Source organism: Heterocephalus glaber, unplaced genomic scaffold (genome assembly GCF_053883595.1).
Source record: "Heterocephalus glaber isolate CG9 unplaced genomic scaffold, H.glaber_assembly_v1.0 deba00000676, whole genome shotgun sequence".
In the NCBI taxonomy this organism is placed as follows: Eukaryota; Metazoa; Chordata; class Mammalia; order Rodentia; family Bathyergidae; genus Heterocephalus; species Heterocephalus glaber.
In genome coordinates this window covers 1,262,093-1,284,733 of record NW_028258156.1, presented here as the reverse complement: position 1 = coordinate 1,284,733, position 22,641 = coordinate 1,262,093, and the positions used below count along the sequence as shown (strand labels likewise).

General features: G+C 40.6%; 1 protein-coding gene across 7 annotated transcripts in view; it reads left to right on the top strand.

Moving 5' to 3' along the window:
* Positions 1-22,641, top strand: part of Chn2 (chimerin 2) — a 336,463-nt gene that overhangs the window by 177,583 nt on the left and 136,239 nt on the right. For all 7 annotated transcript variants that reach the window (XM_087206589.1, XM_087206591.1, XM_087206590.1 and 4 more), the window contains 2 exons: positions 7,550-7,588; positions 20,244-20,299. In XM_087206589.1, coding sequence (XP_087062715.1) covers positions 7,550-7,588; positions 20,244-20,299 — 95 coding nt within the window. The remainder of the gene's footprint in view (positions 1-7,549; positions 7,589-20,243; positions 20,300-22,641) is intronic.

Genomic DNA, 22,641 nt, shown 5'->3' with positions numbered 1-22,641 from the left:
TTTGGACAAGTTCTTGGAATGTGTCTTACTTACTACTTTCTGCCAGTAGAGTACAATCAGTTACCAAAATATCTCAGATATGAGATCCATAGTCCAATGCACATCAGGCCTTCACCCCTCTCTCAAGGAGAGTTTCCAAAGAGAATATATAGGTGTCTAATTTAGGTGATAAGCAATAGCAAGAAAACTCTTGAATAGCCTTCTCATCTCAGTGTTTTGCAGCAGTTGGGATAATCTCTAGATAATCTTGCAATTAGGGGTCTAGGGCCATTTGGCAGTGGTGGTCTGACAAGGCCATAGCTATTCAGAACCTGAGCACTCTGGCCTTCCCACATTTTTCTGGAGACTTCTGAACGTTGCACATAATGTGTGTGTCACAGATATTTTGCAATGTGTGCCTAGACACAACATCCCAGTCCTGCTGTTGTTGTTTGCTTTCATTTGGATCCCAAACCATTCTGGGCCCATTAAGCTAATCATTCACCAAATTCTGAACTGTCATCTCATTGTGAGGCTGTTCCATGCCTGATTGGCAAACCTGCTTTTACCCAGCTGCCCTGGAAAAAGCCTACTGCATCCCATTTGCAAATGCATGCATCAATAAATCAAAAGTGACAGCAGAGACTTGGCTTTTCTGGCAGAGGAATGACAGAGGAGTGCCACAATCCTTCCAGCCTCTATTCCCCAAATGATCCCCCAATTTGTAGCTTTCTGTGAAATATTCTAAGGCATAGGTTGTCTGAAAGTTCCTTGGTAGAGCATTCTCTGTATCAGTGAATCTTGGACTCCTCTCATTTTCCAAAGTCCCTGGGTGTGTGTTTTTCTATTAATGTAGTCATCCTCCACTGAGCCAAATGAAGGGAGCTGGCTGTCCTGGATGTTTACTGGTATTTCCTCTTCAGTTGTTACCCACCCAAGTGGAGCACGTGTGTTCTTTGATTTTTCCTCATTAAACAGCCCCCAGATTCCTTTACACTTGCTCCTCAGGTGTTACCGTCAAATCAACATATTTCTGGAGCATGAAATGCCCGGAAGAGGACAGCCTTCCAGATGCGGCCACCAACAGGTGTGGCATTCATGTATTTTCACCTCACTTCGCAGCCATATGTTTCCACAAGTTCCCTCCTGTGGGCATTGTGTTCTTCCATTTGCTACCCTGCAAAGGCATGCTTTGTCTAGTCTGTGGTTTTCTAACTGAGTCTTAAAGGCATCACAAATTAAGAGATATATTGATAACAGCCAGTGTTGGTGAGGCTATTGGGAAGTAGCATTCTTGTGCACATTGCTAGGGATTCCAGTCAAGACAACATTTTTTTTGAAGACCACTGTAACAAAAGCTTTAAAAATAACATAAGACACACACAGACCCTTAACTCCTTTGAGTTTGACTTGCTCAAAGCTACACTAAGTATATGAAATATCATTGAAACATTGTTTATAGTAGCAAAAAAAGTTGAAAATATCCTAAGTATCTATCAGTTAGAAATTATTACCTAAATATATGGATTACATTTTGGTCTACTCATACAATAGAAGACCAAGCAGCAATTTAAAAAGCAAATATAGATCTAGATCTATGTTATAGAAAGGTGCCTGAATGTCATTAAATTCAAAAAGCAAGTTACAGAACAGTATATATGGTATGGGAACATTTTTGTAAATTTTTATTCTAGTTATTTACCAAGCAAAATCTGTAAGGCTTCACTCAAATCTCTGAATGGTGCTTTTTTCTGAGGAAGGAGACTTTTTTAAATACCTGTTTTTAAAGGCTTAGACATTTTTGTTATTTTTCAAAAATAAGTATGTATTAATTATAAGTTTAGTGAAAACGATAGAGATGTTACACTACCTTTGCTGCGCTCTTGATCTGGAATGATGACTTTTTGTGACACAGTCTCTCTGTTGCCCTCGTGTACCCTCAGGCTGTCTCAGTCACTAAAGAGCTTTCTGTGGGTGAATCCCCGAATTCCCCCAAAGCCCGGAACATCAGCACTGTCTTTTCAGAGCTTCGTTGCTTTAGCGTGTAAGGTTTTCTTAGGTGGCTTTCAGTTTAACCTGTACCTCTGGGCCCCTTTAACCAATTCTTCTTCCTTTTCTTTTTGTTTAATATGCTCAGATTCTTCTTGAGTTATTTCATTTGAGTGATCTTATTACCTGTTTTTGTAAGGATTGAGGATCATTTTCTAAGCATCTATGTCTTTTTTCCCCTTTTCGCTCTTTTGAAAGGAAAGAAATACCTGTTTCTCAGGTTCCTTTTTTGCTCATTAATGTTTATTTCACAGAATTTGTCAAAGAGGGCAAGGCTATCAGCCATGGTCTTTAGCTCCAGAAACTCTTCTTGTTACACTAATACTGTATATGCTGCATGTATTATCTTAAGAACTATTTTTAATGGGTCTTTTTACCCATACTTTATTTTCAAGGTGGATTTAGATAGTGTGTTGTTTTGTTTTGGGTTTTTTTTGGTACCAGGGATTGAACTTGGGTCCTTGCGCTTGCACAGCAGGCGGCAAAACCACTGAGCTAAATCCCCGGCCCCTAGATAGTGTGTTTTTAAAACATCACTCTAGAACTGCTGCACATTTATTTCTCATTCTTTTACCTTTTTATGCAAGCAATATGAACAGAAAATTATAAAATGACTTTAAGCAGTAGGAAAAAATAAAATTTCCCCATATTTTTTGCTACTAGGCGTAACAACTTTTCAGCTTATGGCCTTTTGGATAATTTCTCTCTATATAAATGTTTATTTTTTCTTAAAAGTGGATATTTAATCCATTGTTATATAACCTAATTTGTATTATACATAACAATGTAACATAAATACTTTCGTGTCATTAAAGATAAGCAATAATGACAGCAGATAGAGAGTTTACCATATACAAGGCATAAGATTGAGTATTTTATTTTATTAGTCTTTTCTGTTTTAGCCTTTTCCTGCACATGACTACTGACATGAAGCTTATTTCTTATTTTCTCTCTTCAGACTTAACATGATATTCTTATTAGCGCATCCAGTCCTCACAATGCCATATGTTTGGTAGTATTATCATTCTCACTTTATAAATTAGAAACTGAGGTACAACCGATTAGATAACTTGCCTGAGGTCACACAACTAGGAAGTGGTAGAGTTGAGTTTTGAACCTAGAGAGACTCGCTCCAGAGGCTGTGCCCTTGAACACAGAGCTATGACCAAAATATCATTTTCATGCCTCGGTAGATGATAACTACTTAACCATCTTTCCTTACTGTACTTTCAGGTTCACTATTATACATAATGCAGCAAAATCTGATCACACATATCCTGTACACATGTTCAGTTACCACCCTAGATAAGATTCCCAGGGATAAAACTACTGAGTCAAACAAAAGTTGACACATTTTTTTAAAGGTTAACTACATATTAGTCAGTGCCTTTAAGCTCTGATCCTGATGATTCTTGTTCCTTTCTGAAAATTATTACTGTCTTCTGCATTCAATCATAGATTTTTTAAAAAGAATTCAGAGCCTCTTTTTAAATGTTCTCTTCCTTCTGCATTGTGCCTATTTACCTAAAATATTTAACAGAGTCATATATTTTCAAAAAGTGTCAGACCTCTGCTGCAGATATTTCCTGTAGCTTGTAGCTTGTCCCTTTCCAACTTTATCACCTGGACCTATGTACATTGTTGGAATTGTGTCCCACCATTTAACTTAGGCAACTTTTCAGACTACTAATTTTCTTTCTTTCTTTCTTTTTTCCTTTGAAGCTTCACAAGAATTAAAGTAATAAATCTGCGATATGATAGTTTTGTTCTCTTGATTTTAATATATGTAAATTAAGGGGCTGTCTGGTAAGGATGAATGGTGCATCCAATATCTGGAAGATAAAACTCCCACTTGTACCTCTAGCTTGTTTTCTAACCTTCAGGAAGCCACTTAATTGTTCTGTTTCATTTCCTTCATTTGCCAAATGTTGAAGGTGAACTAAGTGACCTTGAAGACCTATTCCAGGTTTTTTAAAAGTGTTAGTCTATCCAAGTAGATCACCGAAAGTATTGTGTGACATTGGGGCAAATACCACGTTGGTGGTGCATTGTTGGAGGCAACTAAAGATTCATTTCAACATACTAAAAATGTTGTGTGCTCTGCCACTTGACCAAGGCCTCCTAACAGTGTGCTTTAGTGGTTTGTGAAATATGTCTCTAAGGCCAAGGTAATTACAGTTAATCCACCACTGAAGCATGACAAATGGCCTCTCAATTTGAATTCTTTTATGGCAAAGAAAAACCTTCCATGACAACAGCACTGGAACTTAATTACAGGGTCCAGATCTGGGGATAAGAATGGAGACACTGGCTCACTGGCTTCAGCTGAGAGAGTAAAGACATGAGCACAGGCTACCTGGGAAGTATTAGGTCAGGGTGATGTTTCAGGAACAGCAGCACAAGCACACTGGGGGGACTGCATTCACACTTGCTATTACCAGGCAACATTCCAGGAACATCAGATACATTGGTTACATTGTTACAATGGCAACATAACATCTGACTTCATTTTCACAGTGCCTCTAAGATTTTTATGAGGATGAGTATTAGGAGGCTCAAAAGAATCTTAATAAAACTGATTTCAAGTTACTCAGCCAATAGTTGTCAGAGGTAGGATTTGAAATTACACTCTGAGAGACAATTCGTTTATTTAACACATTTTTGTTTTAGTATTTTGAATGCCTATTGTATGTCAAGCATCCTTTTAAAGGCTGGTGACACATAAGTGATTGAGGCAAAAATCCTTCCTTTTATGGAAGCTGACAAATAGTGGGGTGAAACCAGTCATAGCAAACCAATAAATCAATAAATAATTTCAGATGGTAATAAACACTATGAAGAAAAATAAGCTGTATGTTAGGAGAGGGACAGGGGCAGGGGAAGGCCACTTTGCATAAGGATGGCAGGGGAAGCCTCCAGGAGGTGACAGTTGAGCCCTCCATGATGGAGCAAGTGAACCATGCCAAGATCTGTCAGGAAGAGAGTTCACAAGAGCAAAGATCAGGGACTTGCGAGAGCACAGTTTGCTCTAGGAGCAGAGAGAAAGGCTTGGTGGCTGGCTGGAAAGTGGAAAGGGGAAATGTCTGCCCTGGAGTCAGAAGTGAGCAGGAAGATGTGCCTATTTTACTGCACAGGCAGAGGGAAGGTACTGGGGGGCTTTAAGCGAGGGACTGTTATGGTCTCCTGTTTCCTTTTTTTTTTTTTGGTACCGGGGATCAAACTTGGATCCTTGTGCTTGCTTGCACAGCAGGCAGCAAAACCTCTGAGCGAAATCCCCACCCTGGTCGCCTGTTTCTTTAGGTGGCTTCCTTCCCCTCTATGTTGTTACCAACAGGAAGCAACTAGAAAGGGAAAGTGTGTTTATGGAGCATGCAGGGAGACATACACAAAAGTTAAATTAGGGACCAGTGCTTCAGTTGAGACAAAATTCTAGATTTTTCTCAGAAGGACAGTACTGAAATGAAAAGTAAGAATTCATTTAACTTACACTTCTGAAGTTAGGTAAAAAACCCTTAACACATCCAAATTGAGCATCTGGATTTTTCAAAGACCTATGTGAAGGGTGCTACCTCCTCTGCCTAGGGCCTCCTGTCAATTTATAGAAAGTGATGCTTAGGTGCTGAACAATCTTGGCCACTTCTGAGTCTGGGGTTGTATGGGCCTCATAGAATAAATCTCTTCTGAAATAAGGAGACCTTACAAAAGCATTGAGTACCTGGAATCTCAGGGATTTACATTTCTATACAATGTATTGTGTGTGTTTATGTGTGTGTGTGTATGTGTATCTATCTTTGAGAACATATTTGTGAAGATGCCATGCACATTTAAGATACAGCGTCTGGGTTTTCTAGTGTTTTATTGTAGCTGGGCGTGGTGCCACATACCTCTAATCTCAGCACTTGGGAGACTGAAGCGGAAGGATTATGAGTTCAAGGCCAGCCTGTGCTATATAGTGGGTTCAAGGCTAGCTTGGACTATATAATGAGACTCTGTCTCCAAAAAAAATTTCATTGTAAATTCAGCATGTTGATTTATTTTATTTGAATGCTCTTTATAAACATTCAGGCTAACCCATTAAAATGAGTTTATGTCACATATAGGATGAAATTGATAGGTTAAAAGCTCACTAAGATTTTGTCTCTTACTTTGATGAAAGTATTAAGACTTAATGCCCATATTTATGCTGCAAACTAAATTGAACACCAACACAAGTGTATTTATAACTGGGCCGACAAGGCTTATTCCATTCTTGGCTCCTGACAACACAGATCTAGCAATCCATACTCATTTGTATGAAATGATCTTTGTAGGTATTTAACTGAGCACTGTGATACAGTAGGCCCCAGAAAGCAAGATATTAATTGTAAAATAATTTAATTTATCTGCACAAATGTACTTGAGTAGGATTTGAAGGAAGTCTACCACTTTTAAGTTAGTTTTCATTAATAAATAGCACATTTATTTCTCAGGGAAAACAATTCTCAAACTATCTTCCTGCGTGAGGTTAGAAGAATTGTAACAGGACAGGAGCTGGAGGACAGGACAGTGTAGGGACAGACCATGGGTAACTCTGGGAGTAGAGGATGATGAAAGCTGAGATTCCTTATCTAAAGGTGCTGAGTTGGAGAATTCTTAAGGTTACCCTGGTCCACATGCTGTGACTTGGGAGGAGACTTTCCTCCCCTGCCTGGAGCTGGCGAGTGGCTGAGCCTGCTTAGGGCACCTTAAGCATGGGACTACTGTTTCTCCAGTAACTTTTTGCCCCTGGCTTCATAGCTGTGAGCCCAGAACTCATAACTACATCAGGATAATAAGTTAGCTGTCAGCACGAGATGGTTGAGTCCACGGAACAAGAAGATTTTCTTCCATTGCCTGTTTTCTTGGTTGATGAATGACAATTCCATCCTCTCCATTTTGCTGTAACTCTCACTGTGACATTCTGATTGCTGAGAGGTTCCTGGAAATTTTCTGAGTCCCATGTTGCACTTAATTCAAGGAGATAATACAATTCCAATTGAATCATCAGTGTCCCTGCTGAAAGACCCAGTGTTTCAGGAGCTCCGTGAATTGCGTTGCACAACTTTCCACATTTAATATTACATACTTGCTACTCTGTGTCTTGCCCTCAAATATTAGTAAATGGGCCAAAGGTCTGATGGGAAACTATGAGATAAATTATATGTTTATTATGCCAAGTTGAGTAAATACTGTTTGAAGGGATTACTAAAGGGTACAATTAAGTTAATTGCTTTTAAAATTGTTTTTGATTTACTGGGATCTCTGAAAATTGGGAAGCAGTTGCTTCTGTCACAGTAAGTGATCTGAAGAAAGTGGTGTTAAATCCACAAGATTTTCATGGACATTCCCCTCCCATATGCCCGGAAGTGTCCCTTAGGGAGCCAAGAGTCCCCTGGGACTGGAATGCAAGTTCAGCTGTCAGACTGTTCCCCCTCCAGAGAAGACACATGCTGACAGTTTGCTGCTGCAGACTGATGGAGTGGTTTCTTTCTTTTTATTCTAGATGCTGAAGAATACCAGCCTCCCATATGGAAATCATACTGTGAGTACATGAAATGCAAATCTCTTCTGAAGTCTTTAGAGCCTGTGTGCATGATTCTTGCCAGTGTTTCGGTGCACACAGTATTCCCATAGCACAGCTTTGAAACCCCAAGCTTTCCTTTCCCACTGAGGAGAGAGCTTTGTCAGAGAGGATTCAGTCAGCACCTCTCCCATGACCATGATCCCCAAGAGACAGTGATGGCCCTGACTTGAATTGGGGGCTTTATTTTATTTTTATTTTTGCACAACTGGTCTCTGAGGGTGAATGTATTGACTTCCATGAATTGTGCTCTTAGCTGATCATCCTAAGGCTATGATAGCAAATAGCATTAACCAGTGAAAATATAGCTGATAGCAAAAGGTAATGTTGGTCACTTAGTGTAACTCCTTAGGAACAGAGAGCATGTCTGCCCATCAGATGCCCAGTCAGTTCCCCTCATGAAGGCAGCAATGATTAGGCCCTCCAACTCTGTCTCCTGGGCATCACATTAGGGGATAATTCTCTAGTGTGAGAAAGAAGGGCTGTGGTGGGCTGGAAACCCTTACTGCCAGGGGCTCTTTCTGTTCCACTGCTAAACACAGTACTGAGAATACTTATCACTATCACTATGGACGTGCTCCTTTGGGAACCTGCCTTGTTCCAGCCAAGGCACTAAGCCACTGAATCTCAGATTCTCATCACAGCTCTCACAGATGGGCACCATTATTATCCCCATCCCAGGTAGAAGAAAACTACAACTCAGGGGCTGGGGAGTAAGAAACTGGGCAAAGGTTTCACAGAAAGTGGTGGGCAGACTCTAGAATAGGACCCAGAAGCAAGCCTGGCCCACCACCACCTGCATGTCTCCAAGACTTTTTTCTGCTTACTTAAAATTTAAGATATTTTATATCTAAGTTTTATATATAGATGCATGTATATATATGTATATTGCATAATTACACCTCTGTCAATGATAGACCAGATATGACAGTATATACCATATAGCCTCAAGGTCCACCATCTAGGTTTGTGTAAGTTCACTGATGTTCACACAGCAATGAAATCACCTAACAATGCCTTTCTCAGCAGGTGTCCCAGTCATTAAGCAATGTAAGACTGTATGAATATCACATATACATAGACACACACATATATATGTACGTATTTGTTACAAAATCAGTATGAAGGGGCTGAGGATTTAGCTCAGTGGTTTCACTGCCTGCTGCGCAAGCGCAAGGACCCGAGTTTGATCCCCGGTACCAAAAAAAAAAAAGCAATATGAAGCTACATAGAAAAACAAACATTGAAATACATAAAGGCAGAGAGAAATTTCCCATTAATCTACACAACCTAGTCCTCATCTCATATTCTAGTCCCCCCTTCACCTTCCAAGGGCTGACTTCTGTCAATTTTGTAATGTATGTCCTTCCCATTGTCTATATTAAAACAGCCATGCTTAATATTGAGGCATTTTTTGTTGTTATTGTTTTGTTTTGTCCAAATACCTTTATGTTATACTTGATGTTCATCAGCTTGCTTCACAAATAGCTTGCTTTCATCTCTCTGTGTCAGCACATACAGAGACACCACATTCTCCATTACAGGAGTCTGTTCTTCCATCTGTGAAATAAAGGGGCTGTGTGGGTCTCCAAGGGCTCTTCCAATCCAGTGCTCTGCATTTCTGTCTTCTATTTTAAAAGGCACTGCTAATGACTTAGTAATTGGATGTTTTTGTTTGTTTGTTTCCTAATGGAGTGTGGAGTGCTCTGACATTAAATCAACAAAGTATCTGTACTGAGCGGTATTGGGGGTTCCATGGCTTCCTGTGTCTTGCACACTGCCATGCACAGGACCTTGCATACATTAGCCACCCAATAAATATTTGTTGAGCAAATGCCACCACAGAGAGCTTTACTGAAGCAAAAAGATGGCATTGGCTCAAATTCATTTCCTCCTTTTCTATGTCACCTTGGACCACCCAATTGATCTCTTAAAAGCACTTTTATGTCCTAAGGAAGCTAGCAAAAACATTGCTAATTACATGTCCACAATACTAATTTTACTATAGTGTATAGAGCTTAAATTTGACTGTTGGATCTAAGTTGTTTGTTCAACTTGCTTTAGAATCATAAAACTACATTTGCTAGAAGGGCGATCTAGGCCATGTATTAAAAACGTAATGGCATATATAAAGTTCCTCTTTGTTAGACCCATCTAATAGTCATCCAGGCTCTCTTTGAGGGGCCCCGGTGATGTGGATCCTCCAAAATGAGGGAAATACGTCATCCACAGAACCAAAAGCATGTTATCAAAGCCCTGCAGATTACCACTAAGCAAACAGTCTTTTGAATGTCCTGGATCCATGAATTCTTTGACATGAATTCATTGACATCCATGAATTCTTGACATTTGACATCACTTATAAATGTACCTCATAATTTTGTTACCAAGTTCACACTGCTCCATCTTATTCCAAAGAGTACCAGCCATTCATGTGATCTTTCAGCAAATACTTTCCAAATGTCAGAGAATAAATATTAGAAATTAACAATGAATAAAATGTGGTCCACACTTCTCTGTAGTTTAATGCCTAATAAGACAGAGATGTAAACCAATTAAGCTTAAACTGTAAATGGATTCCAGTAACCAAATACTACTCCTTTTCCTGCTGGAATTAGAAAAGAGTTTACAGAAGAGTTGGGAGTTGATTGTGGTTCTGAAGAATTGCTAGTAGAAGGAATCTGTGGACCTTGCTGATCTTCATGAGCTACTTCTAAAATGCACAATGTGCTAAAACAGTGGGATTTATCTGAAAGTCCAACAAAGCTATCAAAATATTAAATTTGTTTAGTTCCAAGTAACCTGTGAGTAAACTCATTCTGAGCCTTAGGAATCACCAACTTCTCTTTAGAATATTCGTAAGTCGTCCTTTGAGAAATTAATTTTAGGTACCAATGCCAAACTCATTAATATATCATTTATGGAATCTGTAGTCTTCCATCACACTTTCATTGTAACTCTAGCAAATACTTGATACCATCAAATCCATCATATATTTCCTGGATGCAGTACCTTCTTTATCATCTTATAGGACTTGTTTTAAAAACTAAAGATTTTCAATGATTATATAAGTATATGGCAATGACTTTATTTTCATTGACTGTTGTTGCCCATAACTTTGACTCACTTGATGCTAGAGTCATTGTGAATGATTAGCCCCAATTATGACATTATTCTTGAGAGAAAATGAGTCTACTTCTAATTACTGACTTTAAGAAGGCATTTTTAAGTATTAATGCTAATTTCAGTGTTCTTGGCTGCAAGTAACAGATTACTCCACTCAATTTCTTTGACTTAAGCAAAAAGTCCAGATATACTGGGTTGAGGCATGACTTGTTCCAGCAACTCAAATAATATCACCATGATCCTGTGCGTGTCTCTTCCTTTCTTGGTTCTGCTTTCCAAAGTTCCAAAGTTGGCTGCATTCTTAGCATGTTTTTCCCCACATAACTACTAACAGCCCCAGAGATATTTCTTCCTCTCTGAGGAGCAGCTGAGCTGACAAAGAGACAATCTCTTCTAGTGACACTTTAAGCAAACTCTGAATTGACCTGGGTTACCTATTCTTGAATCCATCCTTGAAGTCAGGGAGTTGAGACATGCTAACTTTCCTAAACTGATCAGGATGCACTGTGGGAATTTAAGGAAGGATCAATCCTTAGAACTCACATGATTAGAAAACTTGGAGTCATGTTGAAAGGGGGAATGTAAAAATAGATGCTGGGAAAGTGATCACTGATGTCAGACTTAGAAACTTAAAAGCAAGGAACTTTAGAAATCAGCTTTCCCAATATTTTATACAGATTTCATTAATTTATTCATTCACCCAGCAAATCCATATGAAGTCTCTGCCTTAAGCCAAACAATGTTCTTAGAGTTGTGGGACCACAACGATACATGAGGTCAGGTCTTGACTCAAGGAGTGATGATGTCATATGGTTGTCCTATGTTCCTGCCCTCTCTGTTCTCTTTTTCAGACACTACCACTGTCACTTGCTGAGCCCTTTCCATGGAATAAGCGTCATACCTCTGCAGATAATCTCTGACTATCAAAACTAAACTTTTAAACATTGGTGAAGTCACTGAGAAATGGTTGGTTTTAATGCCCTTAAAGAAAAAGCTACTTTCAGTCAGACACGGTGGTGAATGCCTGTAATCCCAGCACTCTGGGAGGCTGAGGCAGAAGGGTCACAAGTTTGATCCCAGCCTAGGCAATTTAGTGTCTGTAGTGAGACTGGTATCTCAAAATGAAGATAACGATACACAGCATATTAACTATTGTTAGTCTCTTATTATTTTGTTGTGAATTTTTATTTTATTGTTTCACACCATTTTTAAAAAGGAAAAAAGGGTCAGGAAAGGCCTGGATGTATAGCTCAGTATGAAGACCCTGGGTTCAATCTCCAGTACAGGGGTTAGGGAATTATTTTAAGTTCACCTAAAAATAATAATGAGGCCACATGTGAAACTTTAAGCCAGAACTGTATAAACCATATGCCCTAAGCAGAGAGGTTCAAATGGCAACCATCATGGGTATACTCAGAAAGATTTTCTTTTTTAAGAGGCCAAATGCCGATTAGGCAGCAGATGCTGTAGCTGACAGCTCTCTCCAGGGCCTTTTCCTGGGCAGCAGGTCAAGTAGTCAGGGCTTGTGCCTGGTTTTCTAAATAGGAGCTTGGAGCCTCACAATCCTGATCTGCAGACCCACTCTATCAGAGTTATCTTGCAGGGGTCGGGGATGTTCATTACTTTCTCATCTGACACACTACCCACCACTTAAAGGAGGAAAGGTTTATTTTGGCTCACCATCTGTAGAGGTTCCAGTCCATGGCTCGAAGGTATTGCAGTGGAGCATGCAGAGGGGCATGACAGAGGAGAATTGCTCCTGATGAGGAGGCAGGAAGCAGAGACAGATCAAGGGTGGAGAGAGGGAGGTACACCCTTCCAGACCATGCCCTCAGGAACTCACTCACTTTCTCTGACCAGGCTTCACCTCCCAGCGTCATATTACCTATAAACTCATCAGTGTTCCACTGAGGATCATTCCCCCATGGTCCAGCCACCTCCCAAAAGTCCCACCTGTGATATCATGAGGCTTTGGAGGGACACCTAGATATGAACCACAACAGGGGGAATAGTTACAATACTCATTCCTTGGTCCTATTGCAGATCTCTGAATTAGAAAAGTGGGGGGATCTACAACTTATCAAGCCCCACAGGCTTCCCTTAGGCACATACATTCCCGAGCCCCTCTGGCTTGAATTTCTACAGGCCTTGAGTTTTTCCAGTTTCAGTGGACAAGAGAAGTAGTAAGTCCCTGAAAGCCAAGGGAGACATCTCTAGCACTGCAATTCTTTACTCACATCCCTGAGCTTTTTCCCTGAAAGCTGAGAAGACAGAAGTGGTGAGGGTGTTGCTGGCTTGTGACCACATGGCTACACTTGGCTCCTAGACCTGCAGCCCCTCTTTGTAAAGAAGTGCACCTGGGGGCTCACTAGGAGCTGATGGGTCTGGACTGGGCTTCAGCACTCCCAGGCCTTGGAAATTCATAAGTCATCTGTAGGAGTAAGTTGATTCTGTCCCCAGAAGAAGGTGAGTCAGGTTTCTTACTGAACAAAAAGGAAAACATTGGATTTCTCAATCTGCCTTAGATTTCATGGGAAACTGGGGATCTGCATTTTCACTTCCACATTCCCCAGCGACCACCAGCCCTGCCAAACAGCTTGCTTCAGTGCTGAGGATTCTCACTAGTGCTAGAGAGGGCCGAGCACTAGGGAGTGCCTGGAACATATTTGGGACATTGCTGTAGAAGCAAATTCTATCTTGTCACCTCTCAGAACCACCTAAAAAGTGACATTCATTATTGCATTTTGCTTGTGAAATGTGTGTGTTGAACAAGGACAATTCAAGAAGTGACATTTTCAGATTATATGACATGTTTCAGTTATATTAAATACGCTCTGGAGATTTTTTTCATGGATGTTTGTTCTGTTGTAGCTAACCCTGAAAATGACAAGCAGGTTCTCATATGAAGCTAAGATAGCAAATTGGACTGTTTTTTATTTGGCTGCCATTGCAGTTGGTTGCCATCTCATTATCTACATAGACAGACACATAACCCAGATGGCAAATAGGTTTCTGTGCCTATTTGCCAACTTCTGCTGCTTGGAGGAGCAGAACGGAGAAGGTCTTGCAGATTCTGAGACCTTCTGACTGAGAAACAAGTGCTCAGTTAACGATGTTTGCTGCAGAGGGGCCAGGAGGGAGAGGCGGCAGCCCTGGCTGAAGGGGTTGCACAGACCCTCCCCTTCCTCTCCAAGCCACCCCTCAATGGTTCTGTTCCCATTATGTGATTGGGGAACTACTGCAGTCTTCCTTACTGTGCTCAGAGGTACCTGGAAGACATAGTTGTAGGATTTAGGCTCCTGACATGGGAGAGAACCTGTCCAGCAATGTTCCATTGCCTCCATCTTTCATTTCTATTAGTGGCAGCCCCGTCTCTCAGTCACTCAGTCACTCAGAGACCTTCCCTCCACTCAGCTGGAATTAAATCCTGTTAATCCTCCTCTGCAGCAGTCAGCTTGTCTTCTCATTTGCATTTCCACAGTGTGATTTTCACTCACACCTTCACCATCTCTGTGGTGTACAAGTGAAATACTGTTCTCTCACTTTCCTGCATCCAAGGGGGCCCCTCTCCAGTCCCTCCTTTAGGGAGGCAAAGAACAAATTCCCCTCAGGGATATGATATGCCGTAGAATCTCCTGAAGAGCTTTAAAAAGAACAGACTGGCAAGGGATGGAGGAATGGAGTCTGGGAACCTGCATTCATAATCGCTTCTTAGAGATTCTGACACAAGCAGCCCCAATAGGACCTCTCCACCACCCACCTCAGGGAACCACTGGCTGAGACTGAAAAGTACAGGTTTTGGGAGTCTGGAAATCCAAGTTTTTGGCCTGGATTTCATCCTGTGATCTGTGTGGCCTTGAGTGTCTTCAAAGCAAGCAGGGGTCTCTCCTAGTTTATCAGAAAGCCATCAGGAAGCTGATTGGGGAAAGAGTGAGAACATGCACATAGGGTGCCCACCATTCTTCTCCTTGTTGCTGTTCTAGACACGGTGATGTTGCCTTCCTGCTAAAAACAGGTCCATGCCCCTCACTGCAGAAGGAAGCCACACCCGTTAGCATGGCATCCATGGGCCAGCTTCCTTCTCCCTTCTCATCCACCACCACATTGGGCCCTGCTGACCAGCACCACATCATTTTTTTTTGTCTTGCTGCTGTTCTTTCCCCCTGTTGGAACCCTGTCTGTCTTCTACTGCAGAAACCCCTAATCCCTCAAGGACATCCCCTTTTCTGTCCCCTTGGGAAACCATCCCGAGCACCTGAGGGCTTCCTCCTCCCCCTCCATAAAGCCCTTGTCTCACCTTGACTTTGTTTCTCCAAGCACATCTCCTTCACTGGATCAGTCTCCTGGAAGGCATAAAATTGTGTCCCCTGGGCTGTTAGATACAATCCATCCCTTTCTCAAATATCCATTAAGCATCTACTCTGTGCCCAGCACTGTTCTAAGAACTGGGGACCCTTTTTTGGACAGAACAAAGTCTCTGTCTTCATCAAGCTCACACTGTAGTCAAGGGAGGTAGTGTACAAAATAAATAAATATTTATGTTTTATTAGTTAACAATGTTCAATGTTCATGGTGATTAATGTGGTATAAGGGAGCAATTGTACACAGGCAAGACAGGGAAGGATTCCTTGATGAGTGGAAATTTAAGACCTGAATGAAAGCAGTGAGTTAGCCATGGATATGTTAGGAAAGAGCCACTCAGGTGGAGGGTACAGCAAGTGCAAAGGACCAGGGGCGTAGGAATGATACATCAGGGTTTTGAAATCCAGAGCTTACATTTTAGCTGAATTCCTGGGGCAAATGTTTAATTTCTCTGTACATGTTTTCTCATCTAAGCACCCGGAATGATAACGATGAAAAGCTGTTCGGAGGGTTTCTGTGAAGACTCAATGGAGTGTCATTGACCCTGGCAGCACTCAGCTTGCTGCTCCTTTCCCTCTACCTGCCTCTCTGTGCATCCTCAGAGCCTCCGCACAAGGCTGCCGGTGGTACCTGGTGTGCAGCAGATGCTCACATATTTGTGAAGGAGCATTTAGCTTAAAATGCTGCTCTCTTTTAACAGGTGCTCTTCCTTAGCCTCCTCCACTAAAAATGGTGTTCACATAGCCATCCCATCCCCATCCCTAGTGTCACTGTTGGCTTCAGAGGCACCAAGGATGGGACCGGGAAAGTGGATAAAAGTCTCTGAATGTGGATACTACAACTGCAGGGATCAAGAACTCTGTGGTTCTAGGAGATCTTTGGTTCCTGTTATCCTATGAAGAGTTTAGTAGTGTTAGGGCTGATTCAAGAGGACCAAGGGCCTCCATTCAGCCTCCCTTTTTGTTTTATTTTTGGTACTGAGGATTGAACCTAGAGCCTCACTCTAAGCTTCATTCCCAGACTTTTAAAAAAAAATACTTTACTATCAAACACACACACATAAATCCCTAGACTTTTTATTTATTTATTTTTTAGACAAGGTCTTGCTAAATTGTCCAGGTTGGGTTAGATTTGCAGTCCTCCTGCCTCAGCCCCCCAGAGCACTGGGATTATGGGCATGCCTCCCTTATGGTTTAGGAAAGGCATAAGCTGTACTGTGACAATCAGGGGAGCGACCACAGTTAATTCTCTGCCTTTCATAGGCCACTTCTCCTTATATTTCCTCCTTTCCGTGGGCTTCTCTGACCCTGTCTCCTCCAGCCATTTTTTTCCTTGTTTGGAATAAGCAACATAAACATGTGGTCCAGAGGCCCAAACAGTAGAGTAAGATGTACACTGAGGGCTCTTCCTCCCTCTCCTGTCTTTAATCCCGTGAAGATAATTGCTTTTATTGTTTCTTTTTTCCTTCCAGAGTTTATTTAGACAGATGTAAGCAAAGATGAATATACACACGTTATTATTTTATTCCCTTTCTTAAAGTATGTGCACTGTATGTATGTATAGGTGTGTCTAGCCGTATGTGTCCATGCATGAAGGTATATATGTATGCACCTGTCCCTTGGTATCCAGGAACTCTACAAATGCCAAAATCTTTGGATGCTCAAGTCCTTTTTATAAATTGTCACAGTATTTATATATAACATGTGCATAGCCTCCCTACGTACTTTAAATCATTTCTAGATTACTTAGATTACCCAATTCAATGCATCTACTATGGAAGTAGTTATTGTACTGTATTGTTTAAGGAATAATGACCAGAAAAAGTCATGCATATTCAGTACAGATGAAATTTTTTCCAAATACCTTTAATCAATGGTTAGTTGAATACACAGATGTAGAACACAGAACACGTAGCTACTGAGAGCCAACTTATAGTATATATCTTTACCTTGTGTTTTTGCTTAACAGAATATCCTGAATGTCACTGCCTATCAGTGGTAACAGAGATTTCTCAATCTTTATTGCAAGAGCATGATGGCCATTAGAAGACTAGCATAATTCACTGAATCATTTCCTTACAATGGATCCTGGTAACCCACACCCTTCAATAAGTGATGTTGTGGCATCTCCTGTATTTACTGCCTTATTTCATAAAAATATCCTAATTTCTTGATCTCTCTCAAAAATGAATAGGATAGGGAAGCGTGGAGGGGGTGAAGGGCACAAGTAATGGGGAAAAAATAAGAACCAAGATACATCATGTACAGGTACAAGCACCCAATGATAAATGTAAAAGTATTGTATACCTAAAATGTACCAACAAAAGAATTTAAGCAAAAAAAAAAATTAAAATGGATAGGATTGTTTAAAAACAGAGACTATGGGTTTACATTGGTGGAGAGAGACTTTTTTTAGAGCTCATACCAATAACTACAGAATTATAATAGGATGTTACATAAAGCAAAATACAGGGAATTATAAGAACACAGAATAGGGCAATGTCTTTGAGTCTGGTGTGAGAGAGAAGTACTCCTCCAAAAACTTGATATTTGAACTAAAGTCATAATAATGAGAGGTGGACAACTAGAGGTAGAGAGGGAGGAGAGGGTGCCATATTCAGAAGAAATAGCATGTGCAAAGCCCCTGAGTGAATGGAGCACTGTGCATTTAGGAAAGGAAATGAAGCTAACTTGACTGAGCAGAGAGCGTGATACATGGCGCAGTTGTAAAAGTAGCCAGAAGCAAGACCATTGGGACATCCTACCATGCTAAGGGCTTTGATCTTCATCCAAGAGCAGTAAGAGGCCACAGAAGCTTTTGAGGGGAGGGATGTGATCCCACTGACATTTACAGCAATCATTCTGACCACCACCAGGGAGAGCACAGGTGGAAGGAGTCAGACTCTAGAGCTTGGAGTAGGGCGTTAGTGATATTGAGGGAGAGGAGTGAGCAGACCTGAGAAAAAGCAGTTTGACAGGCCTGATGCCCAACAGGCCACACACGGTGTCGTGGATGTGCTCCAGCATGCTGGCTGGAGAAATTATGGATGCTGCCTCCTTAGAGCATATCAGGAAAAAACCCTAGAGTGGGAGGGAAAGACCCTGAGTTTGACTTTCAACATGTGGTATTTGAGAAAGGAAGAATCTGGAGCTGTAGGAGGGCCCTGAGCAGAGATAGAAACCTTCTGCATGGAGACAATGCATGAAGGTTAGTGGTAGAGGCAAGTCTGGAGGAGGTGGAGGAGGAGGAGGAAGAGGAGGAGGGAGAATGAGACCTGAGCAGGGTCTGTGATGACACTTGGGGATCTCTTATGATCAGTGGGCAGACAGAGAGGGGAAGTCAGCAACAAACATGGGAAAAGAATCACCAGCATAGGAGGAAAACCAGGATACATGGTGCCCAGGAAGCCACGGAAAGTGTGCGGCACAAGTTGAACAGTTTGTGCCCACTGGTGGTCATCGGTGTGCAGGGCAGCCCATCTTCCCTCCAGCCAGGCCCTCTTTCCATGCACTGGTCCATTAGGACCTTTAGGCTTTCTATCCGTAGGAAACCAGAGGCGTAGAGGCTCCCTTTATCTGTTTATGTTTGTCATTTTTGGCATATTTCTGAGCCAGAAGGCTGTGTTGAACTCTGCTTTCCTTTTATATATGGGTACAGTTGTCCTTAAGTGACACATGCATCATCAGTAGTGTGGGCCACCTACAGTGATGACATGTGGTCCATTACATCTGCAAGAGGGTTGGATAGTTTCTCTTCCATGCTAAGGCTCAGTACTCTACACTTAATTTAGAAGAAAACAGCCATGTTGAGTTGAAGTCATCAGGAAGCCGTAATTATAATATGGCCACAATTATAATGTATATTTTCTAATCTATTTCCATATGACTGCTCTTCCATTAAAATTCTTTTTTTAATTTATAGGGCAAAGAATAAATATTAAATTTGTGCTTAGCTTACTACATTTTCTAGAGAGATTTTATATGATCTGATTTTTAACTTTTAGTAGATGTATCTAAAAGTAATTCTTCCCTCTTCAGGATGTTTGTTCCCTCTTCTTGGTTTGCTTTCATTGAAATAGTATCCAAAGGTATCAGAATAGGGTAGTTTCTCCCTCTGTAAGAAATAATCAGTCCTAGGGGTGCAGCTCAGTGGTAGAGCACTTAATTAAGCATCCACAAAGTCTTGGGTTCCATCCCTAGTGCATGTGTGTGGTGTGTGAAGTGTGTGCATGTGCCTGCATGTGTGTGTGTGTGTGTGTGTGTGTGTGTGTGTGAGAGAGAGAGAGAGAGAGAGAGAGGGAGAGAGGGAGAGACAGGCAAAGACAAAGACAAAGAGAGGGAGAGAGAGAATCATATTAACTGAGCATCAGAAAAAATCATTTGTAGTCTGGATAATCACTAACAATAGTCTGATAAGTTAACTGTATTGTATACAAAAACAATTACCTGCTTCCCTCCATGCCCAAGCCTAAAAGTCTGTGATTAAAACAAGTTAGAAGAGAGTTAGTATTATTTAAGATGTGAAAAGGTCCAAGAAAAAGGACAATAGATTGTCAGGGTCAAATAGTTGAGAATCCAGTGATAAGTGGGGCAAAAATGGAGGTGGGGGGAGAGAGGGCAGGTGGAGGAGTTTTCTTGCTATTCCGTGCGTTCACAGAATCAACTGTCTTTGTACATAACCTGTAACGTTTCAGAGTATGACACTCCTATCCTGCTATGTCAAGACATGGGCATTTAAATTCATGAATCCCATTATATGATCTTACTGTTCAGGCACTCACAAGTGGAATTTTCTCTCTAAAACAGTCAAAAGAATTTTAGTTGTATCTAGTCTTCCAAGAAAGCCATAAAATGAACAATGCCAGAAACAATTATAAAACTAAATTGCCCTTAGAAGAATAAAAAAAAATCAATTTTGCCAGTATATGTTCATGGTGAGTAATTTCCATGTAAATGATTTGACTTAACTCAGTCTAAAAAACGTGCCTGTATCTTCTTTGTATTTCATATCTGCAATTCTGAGTTTGGTAAATGAACGTAGGTGGGAATGTTGGTATATGTTGCAGTTTTCTAATTATAATTATCTTTCTTTCCTTTTTTCTTTCTTTCTTTTTTTTTGTTTTTGGCAGTGTATCAGTTACAGCAAGAGGCACCTCGTCCCAAGAGGATCATTTGTCCTCGAGAGGTCAGTGCTCAGCTATTTCCAATACACCTTGTTAAATATGATGAATTTGTCAGCACTGTGTTGATGTTGGGGGAATTTCAGGTTTCCTGGGAGTTGATTTCTATTAACAGTTGTTAGAGTTTGACTAAATTTAACATCTTAATAATCTATATTTTAAAATCAGATGTTATTCTAAAAGTATTTACAAACTAATTTAGAATCAGAAGTCTCACATTTTTAACCACTGCAGAAGAAATTAAATATCCTTTGTAAACCCCCTAAAATATATATTCTGGTTGGGATTTTTGTTACCATTGTTTTTATTCATTTAGTATTTTTTAAATCACGCAATATTTTCTGCAGCAAGAATAAGTAATATTTGGGTTTAATCCCTATGGTTAGCAAATCTTTACATTTTAAATCAAAATATCCTTACATGAAAAGTGACTGTACTTTTAAGTTTAGGGATAGCTTAAAAATATACCAACTCATAGCAATCTCAACCAGCCCATGGACATTTCCCAAGCCTTCCTTCACCAGCTGCTTTTCTAACTACCTGGAATACCAGCAAGATTTGAAAGGCAGGACGAAAGCTCCATTTTTCTGTTTTTATCCTGACCAGATTTCTTAATGGCCAAACTAATATCCTTCAAACCAAAGGTCCATGAGCCCTCGTTTGTTTTGTTGTTGCTTTGATTAAATATAGAATAGCAGAGAGCTTTTAAAGTCGCGTGTATACGCTCTCAAGAGGAAAGGCTCCAGTTCCAACACTCTTGAGACTCAGCCTTGAATTTCAGTACTCTCTGAGTCTGGTTTTGAACCTGTTTCAAAGACATAGGTAACTATCTAAAGCTAACTTACCACAGTTCAGTAAATTTTTCTACATCAAATTTTTCTTCTGCAGAAGGTGCTTAAATTCATCAAGCAATCTTGTGTTTAATACAGAGTAGACTAGACATTTTCATCCCAGGAATATTGCTGATGATTATAAAAGAAAATCCAGGACAAGTTCCAATTTATTTAGTAGTCTCACCTTGTATCACTAGCTCTGCTATCTGTTAATCTTCAGATATTCAATAATATTCAAATAAGAAAAAATAGGATAAATATATAAATAGAAATGAAATGTACTAAATAAGGGTTTTTCAGTAAGAGTTATGAATCAAGTTACTAAAAATTCCTCTACTCCTACTTTTCATTTAATATTTCTCCATCAGAAAAAGTATAACCATGTGTAGGGATATAGAGGGCTTAGATATCTAAAGGAAAAGAATATCTGTAAAATTAGAATATAACTAAGACCGCTATCTAGGGTATTAACAAGAATTCACTAGGCAAGAGTGAGCACCAATGTTTGAAACCCTAGCGATTGGTAAATATTCATTTATTCATTCATGTATTCAGCAAATACAAATGGAGAGCCTGTGTTGCTGCAGCTTTTGTGTAGGAGGTGTTGGAAATACAACAAAGAACTTGGCTATTGGCACTTTGAGTATTCATAATGAAAGAGAACAGAATTATGATGTAACTGAATATATATTTAAGGTTTTACCTCTGTGTGGGTGTGGGAGGGAAGGATGGAGGGAGGAGAAAGAGGGTAGGATGGAGGAGACAGAGAGAGGGAGGAGGAAGAGAAAAAAGAGGAAAGAGAGAGTGAGAGGAAGGGAGAGAGAGGAGGGCTGTTTCTCAGAATCCTCGCAGCCGTGCTAATTATCCTTTGCAGCAGGTGGACTGTAAGCGGAGGAGATGGGTGGATTCGGGTGATTGTCAAAGAAATCCTTCCTAGCATTCAAACAAAGCTCCCCAGACATTCAGTGGCCTGAGAGTCCACCATATATCAATTCATGCCACCCAGCCATCACCATTTGCTGTAATTAAAAGAATACGGTACACATGTAGCTTTTCGTCCCCTTTTGTCTGTCTTTTAAACCAAGCTTTTATCCTTTCCACGTGTACCAATGTGATTCATTAATAGGCGAGGCCTGGTTGATGCTTGATCCATAGGTGGCTGGCCTCTGGAAATCCCACATCCCATTTCTGCCATGGATCTTGATGTGAACCTTCATCAGCTCTGTGTCCTCAGCAGGCAAAATAAATATAACTTATCTGAGTGTTAGGGAGGTGCTAATTTTCATGAGGTTTAAGGAGTGCCTCTATTATTGGGTGACATTTGAGTTTCAGCCTGGACATACACAATCCAAGGACAAGAATTGTAGGCAAAGGACAGTGCAAAGGCCCTGTGATAGCAACATTGGTTTGTTCAATGAATGGGAATAGAGGGCAGTGAAGCTGAAAGGCAGTGTAGTTTAAGAAAGATGATACAGACAGAACAGGGACTATTACATAAGACACAACATGGCTCA